Source organism: Peromyscus maniculatus, chromosome 12 (genome assembly GCF_049852395.1).
Source record: "Peromyscus maniculatus bairdii isolate BWxNUB_F1_BW_parent chromosome 12, HU_Pman_BW_mat_3.1, whole genome shotgun sequence".
Taxonomy (NCBI): domain Eukaryota; kingdom Metazoa; phylum Chordata; class Mammalia; order Rodentia; family Cricetidae; genus Peromyscus; species Peromyscus maniculatus.
In genome coordinates, this window is record NC_134863.1 from 44,923,703 (window position 1) to 44,930,643 (window position 6,941).

Genomic DNA, 6,941 nt, shown 5'->3' on the forward strand with positions numbered 1-6,941 from the left:
TTCAGAGCTACACAGAGGAACCTTCTCTTGAAAAACCACAAAAAAGAAAGATACATTTTGTAATACTTTGCAATGTGAATCCAGTGTTACATATTTTTTATGCTTTATATGCCTCAATTATTTTCTTCTTTTAATACATTTGTTTTTAAATTCTCTTTTGGAAAGTTTTTACCAAAAGAGCATCCAAGATGTTCCATTCTGTTCTCACTTTCTAGCATGAAAGTATGTGTTCCTTAGTTGACAGGTCTTTTTCACAACCTACTTATAAAATATTTATTTCACTTCTAATTATAAGAAATTTAAATAATTATATGTCCTTGGTATACTTTTCAGTGATGATATTTGTAATCTAAGAAATAAAGCTTGTCTGAAGATCAGAGGACAGAGCTCAGCCACAGTGTTAAACATAGGGGTCAGACAGTGGTGGCACACACCTTTAATCCTGGCACTTGGTAGTCACACGCCTTTAATCCCAGCATGAGAAAGGTTGAGAATAGAAATGATATGTCTGTCATAGAAAGGAATATAAGGCAGGAGGAGACAGGAATTAGGCCCTTTTGGGTGAGGACTCAGAGGCATTCAGTCTGAGGATTCAGGAAGACAGAATATTCTTTTTTTGGCTGAGGAGCTGGCCAGGTGAGAAGTGACTGTGGCTTGTTGCCTCTGATCTTTCATCATTTACCCCAATATCTGGCTCTGAGTTTTTATTATGAGACCATTTAGAATTTGTGCAACACTTTTCTTCTTTATTTTGTTTGAAGAACATTATGGAAAGTTTTGCTAGCTGGTCAAGGTTGTAGTCTCTCATGACCTGACAGTTTTTCTCAAATTTGGCAACATAGAAACACTCTCCCTCCCCAGCAGAACTTCCTTCCATTACCTGCCCTTATCTGAAGAATGCCCTTGGGCCTTGAGGACTGACCTTATCTGAAAACTGTCTCTAAACTAGCTGCCTGATTTATCTTTAGCTTGAACCTTGGCACAGATTCTGGCTAGAAGCCTTCTTTCCTGCACATACTGGGAGCCTTATGATAGGAGTGTGCCTCTTAATGCAAATTAGGTGATGTCCCAGCCACTGTCCCCAACCTTTATAATCCCTTTTCTTCCTGGAATAAAGTGGAGTTCTAACACTTAGACATCTCCCTGGAGAGCTGTCTCTGCCAAATCACACGCCCCTGTACCCTGCTCATTCTTTTTGGCTTCCTCTCCCCTTGTGACTGCAGCCTAAGATCCAAAGGAAGAGGAGCTGAACCGCAGAACATTGAAGTTTTTCTCTACTGTATGAGTTTCATTTAATTTAGAAGAACTTAAGTCATTGTTTAATTATTTATCTGTTCCCTACCTTTCTCAATTATGCAGGCTATAATTGTATGTAAATTGTATCACTTCAAACCTGATCTTAGCTAATATTCTTGTTATATCATTTCCCTTTGTCCTGTGAATTTCTTCCAGTAAAATCATATCTTGCATGTGCAAGTTTGTTAATTCTTCTGTAATATTTATTCTGTCATTATTCTAAAACATTATATTTTAAAATATTGTATGATTATTATATGTTTCTGTGGGTTAGTCTGCATGGTATATCTGTGTATCACTTGAATACCTAGTGCCCACAGAGGCTAAGAGACGAAATTGGATTCCCTGAGACTGGATTTGCAAATGGTTGTGTGCCAGCATTGGGATCCTAGGAATCAAATGAAGGTCTTCCTGAAGAGCATCCGGTACTCTTAACTGCTTACCATATTTCTAGACCCTGCAAGCAGTACACATTTTATCACATTTTTATTAGGTCCAAACATATCTGATTTTTTTTCTGACTTTCATATATCTATGTAACTTTTGTACTAATGAGTAGAGATGCAATATCCCTAAGTTTTTTTCTATTAATTCCATCAACCCTGGTTCCTGTGTATAGCTTTCATTTTATCCCTTATGTATATGCTTAATAATACTAAGTGTTGTAAATTTACTTTTTATTTGGAGGATATTTTATATCCCTTTACATATCTTGAGTTTCATTTCTGATGAAACTGGGTTTCTGAAGGCAGTTTAAGGTCTTCCTGAACCACACTGAAAAACTTTTAGGAGAGACTGGATGTTGTTCCCATTAAGACAAATATTCTCTTCCACTAAGACACTAAAATTCAGTTTATTTTTCTCAGTTTTTTTTTTCAGAAAATGCAAAGTTTCTTGTTTTCTTCTTGCAAAAAAACACTGTTCATGGAGTCATTTAGGACTGACTGCTATTGTCAATCCCATGTTTCTCCTTCTTTGGCTTCAGGGAGCTTCCTCCTACCCAAGTGAAGTCCACACTTGGTTATGTATGTATCACATCTTCTGTACTTCTCTCACAATCCCTTGCAGCTGTTCTCTGCATTCTGTTCTGCTTTTCAAACTGAGTCCATCCTGTCTCCCCAGACTCACGTCCATCTCCTCAGTGAATTGTTTAGGTTCTTTGTTCTGTGATGGGCTGTGGTACAAACTATCCTGGCACAGCCTTCTTTGTATTTTGTTTTATTATTATTATTTTTACATCACACAATGTGAGCACTGGTCTTCACTAACTAATAATGTCTTTGAAAACATTTGAATCATGATTGTTTTTTTCTGTTTTTTGGCTTCTTATGATGGAAAGGAGGCTCATTTATTTTTATTTTTATTTTTATTTTTTTTTCAGATGCAAAAGCAAGAGGGTTTATTTAGACCAGGTACCTGGGGCGAAGTCTCTTGGAGGACTTGCGCGCTTTCCTAGGGCAAGGGGGACTTTTTATGAGATCCCAGGGGCAGAGGCGCGGTTACAGAAGCAAGAAGCATAGTTACAGGGTCCCTATTGGTTGTTTCAAAGAAGGCCAGGGTGAACTTGGGGTCGTATGTGTGTGGCTAATTTGGCCTTGCCCAGGCCAGCTGCTTATTCCTCAAGGCCAGGGGGCCAGCCATAAAATATCCTGATTCGACTCAACTGTTTTTCTCCCAAGGCCGCCGACCACAGTTATCTCTCTCAAGGCTGGATGGCTGGCCATAGTTATCTCTGTCAAGGCCGGGTGGCTGGCTACGGCTGTGAACTCCTGTTTTTCTGATTCCTTCAGAATGGCGTTTCTTAGGCTAAGTTATGGGGGGGGGGAGCATTACATCGGCCCAACGCCCCATGTCCTCATAATGGAGCGGGGGTCTTTCATTCCCCCATTTTCTTTTGTACCAAATGGAATCTTTCATTTTAGGATGGAGAATAAGGGGTTAGCTCTATCTCTGACTGTCTGAGCCTCTGATATTGCTGGGTTAGGATCAAAGCCTGGGCAACAGAAACCTTATCCTTGATGAATTGTACCAATCTGTTGGGGATGTATGACCCAAACAATAAAATGAGCAGGAGGATGATTAGGGGGCCCATAATGGTGGAGACAAGGGTCGTAAACCATGGTGACCTTTGGAACTATCTTTTAAACCATCCCTGTTGAGCATGGCTACTTGGAGCTGTCTGAATTGGCCGGTCTCCATAAGGGCTGCGGTCCTGTATCTACCCCAGCAGCTATTCCGCCCATGGTAATTCCTCCCAGTAACAGGGCCAGCGTCAGGGAAACAGGCTCTCTGGTGATGCCCCTCCTAATGTCAGGAGGACTATTAGGGGGATCAAGGGGACCCCCGGGTGAGTCTTATCTTTAGTGGGTTTGGAGAGCGTTGAACTAGATGTCTCGGTGCCCTCAGCTTCGTCGGGTTCCTTGGCAGCCTTTACATGCGACGCGTGGACCCAAGCCGCTATCCCGTCAACCTTGAGTGCGGTGGGAGTAGTTAACAGGATGGTGTATGGTCTTTTTTTTTTACCTCGGCTCTAGGTTCCTGGATTGATGGCGTCGGACCCAGACAGAGTCCCCAATCTTGAATGGGTGAGGCACCACCGGGCGGTTCAGTTGCTCCCGGCAGGCAGGGGTTTCCACATCGTCTTTTGCATCAATTGGAGGGCTTGGAGGTGCGCCTCTAGGGTAGGGCTAGTGGCAAAAGAGGAGATATCAGAGTGAAGGAAATTTACAATTGGTGGGGGAGCCCCATACATGGTCTCAAACGGGGTTAAGCCATGAGGCCCAGGAGTATTCCGGGCTCGGTAAAGGGCTAGGGAGAGTAGGAGCACCCAATCTCTAGTGCCAGTTGCAAGCGTTAATTTGGTTAAAGTCTCCTTAATGGTTTTATTTGTACGTTCTACCTGTCCTGAGCTCTGGGGGTGGTATGCACAATGAAGTTTTTAATCGATCCCCAGTAGCCTGGCCACCTTCTGACTTACCTGGGAGACGAAGGCGGGCCCATTGTCTGACCCCAATATCTGGGGTATTTCATACCTGGGAAAGATGTCATCCAGGAGTTTCTTGGTTACCACGTTAGCGGTCTTTTTCTTGGTAGGCAAGGCCTCTGTCCATCTATGATGTAAGCTTGTCGCTCGGGGCTCCATTCCGCCCCCATGTTTTTTGTTAGTTCCTGGTCCTCCGGGCTTTCGCCATCCGGAGGGCCTGGGTCAGCGCGATCAGCTCTGCCTTTTGGGCCGATGTTCCAGGTGGCAGTGGTGAGGTCCAAACTATCTCCGATTCGGTGGTGACGGCTGCTCCGGCCCTCCGTTCTCCTTTGGAGGAAGCTGCTCCCATCCGTGAACCAGGCAGCAGGGTTGCGGGGTTGAGGGAGACAACTGGTCTGAACACCTGAACACCACTCGATCTGGGGGCTGCTGGACCAGAGCTTCCACCGCATGGGAGGATAACACAGTTAATGGCTGTCCCAAAGTCAGTTTCCCTGCATCCTTGAGCAAAACAGCAATGGCGGCTTCCCCGCGCAGACAGGGGGGCCATCCTGCAGCTACCGGGCTTCCATGGCCCCAGTCTCTGTACCACCATTTCTTTTGCAAAGCCTGAGTTCTCGTCCACGAACAGTTTAAAGGGCTAGGACTTGTAGGGGGGTCCCTTTGGGTCCTGTCCAGATGCCAACTGAACCTTTTTCTCGGTGGTCCTTTGATACCTCCTGCTACCTGTGGCCCCCTGGACCAAAGCTGTGCGGTCACTGAGAGAGCCTCCGGTATGGGTCAGGACTGAATGTTGAGCCCCGGTGTCCACTAGGAAGGTCACTGGCTGCCCCCCAATCTTGAGAGTTATCCTAGGCGGGGGGGGGGGGGGCTCCTGGCCTTGACCTCCCCAATCCTCCAGATTGAGGAGGTCCGTGGCCCTTGGCTTAGGTCTCCGAGACCCTTGAGGCTTTTTTGATCAGTCATGAGCCCAATGTCCTCTCTGTTTACAGTAAGCACACTGGTCTTTGTCAAGCAGTGTCCTTTTTTGATCTCTCGTCCTAACTCCCTCTCTGACCTGTCCCTGAGACATTATAGTGGCCAGGACTTTTTTTTTTTGTTTGTTTGTTTTTTCTTTTTCTCCGTGTCTCTTTAAGTCTTTTTTAAAAACGCTGCTGGCGTCTCTTTCTGGTAACCTGAGCCGAATCGGTAGGGGGTCTAGAGCCCCTCGGAGACCCGCTAAGAGCAACTGGCGATAGAGACGTAAGTGTTCCCTACCTTCGGGGTCGCGGAGTCCCAGTTCGGGCGGGTGAGGGGAAAGGCTGCATTAGGTAATTGGGTGGGTCTTTTATTGTCTCCTGGAACCTCCGAGCCTCCAGGAAGACTCGCTGTCTTTGGCTGGTTTGTCCCGCCTTCCTCGTAGGCGACTGGCCTCATCCTCCCGCTCCCGCTGTAGAAGCTGTTCGGAGGCACGGCGGGGGCTGCTGCGGTGGAAGTGCGCTCCGCGGCGGAAGCGCGCGCCACGGCGGAAGCACGCTCGGCGCGGGTCGCCGGCCAGGGGGCAGTCCCCCGCCGACCCCAACCCCGGCCCCGCCTGCGCGCCCCAGCCACATCCCGTGCCCGCCTGCGCCGCCACAGGCCTTCGCGATCGGATTCCCCTGGTCCGCACCAGTTCTAAGTCGGCTGCTAGGCGCAGGCCGAGGCGAGGCGCCGCGCGGAACCGCGGCCCGGCGGGGTGGACTCCTCCGCCCGTGCGGGAGACGCGGACGGCCAGGGAGAGCGGGGAGAGAGGGGAGCTCCCCCCAGCGCCGCCCCGGACCCCCGCGACCGCGCCGCGGCCGTGCGGACGGGAGGAGGCGCGGGGAGCACCGGCGCCCGCCGCGGCCGCCACCGCCAGAGCGGCAGAACGCGGGGAGAGGAAACGACACGCTGGTGGAGGGGTCGGGAGGAACAGGGAGCGGGAGAGATCCGCCGATCCGGCTTCCTATGACTGTTTCTAGGAGGAGAACGGTTAAACAGAAAACAAAAAACGACAGACCAATACAAATAAGACTAACACTCGCTGCGCGGCTTCGGTTCCAAACCGAAAGCAAAACCAGAAAAACCGTGCCCCAGAGGGGTCTTCAGACCGTGCCCCAGAGGGCACTTCAGATCGTGCCCCAGAGGGCACTTCAGATCGTGCCCCAGAGGGCACTTCAGATGAACCGTGGAACATCTTCCAGGTTCCCAGTGGCGAAGTCCGGGCCCGTCGGCCCCCCCTTTCAGATCCACTGACACAGACAGATTATCAGACGCAGGCGTGCAGACAAACAAACAACATTTAACATTCAGACAAACAGACAACACTCAGACAGGACAGGGATGACATAAACCAAGGCCGGCCGGCATACCTCCTGATGGTGGGTCGGTGGTCCCAGGGAGGGGTCTCATTCCCCGTACGGGCCACCAAATGAAAGACCCCCAGCTGAGATCTTCCTCCGGGAGAGACCCCAAACCCAAGGAACACACCGAAACCACAGATCAGATGCAAAAGCAAGAGGGTTTATTTAGACCAGGTACCTGGGGCGAAGTCTCTTGGAGGACTTGCGCCGGCTCATTTATATTACACTATCAATTTGGAGAGCATAAGAAAATACTAATTACTTTTACTTATAAACATTTTCCCATCGCATTTGATACAACA

The 6,941-nt window shown here is 48.5% G+C and overlaps 1 protein-coding gene across 1 annotated transcript; it reads right to left on the bottom strand.

Moving 5' to 3' along the window:
* Positions 1-2,665: 2,665 nt before the first annotated feature.
* LOC143268133 (uncharacterized) lies at positions 2,666-5,379 on the bottom strand. Its single transcript, XM_076548986.1, has 3 exons — positions 4,274-5,379; positions 3,820-3,983; positions 2,666-3,766 (listed from the first exon to the last, which is right to left on the bottom strand). The coding sequence occupies exons 1-3, from the start codon at positions 4,436-4,438 to the stop codon at positions 3,754-3,756; spliced, it is 342 nt and encodes a 113-aa protein (XP_076405101.1). The 5' UTR covers positions 4,439-5,379; the 3' UTR covers positions 2,666-3,753.
* Positions 5,380-6,941: the final 1,562 nt, after the last annotated feature.

Bases quoted from the DNA above. Each gene is read 5' to 3' on its own strand.
- LOC143268133 (XM_076548986.1), bottom strand. From the start codon at position 4,438: ATGGAGCCCCGAGCGACAAGCTTACATCATAGATGGACAGAGGCCTTG. The intron at 3,984-4,273 runs GTAAGTCAGAAG...TTTTGCCACTAG, and splicing joins GGCCCGCCTTCGTCTCCCAG to CCCTACCCTAGAGGCGCACC.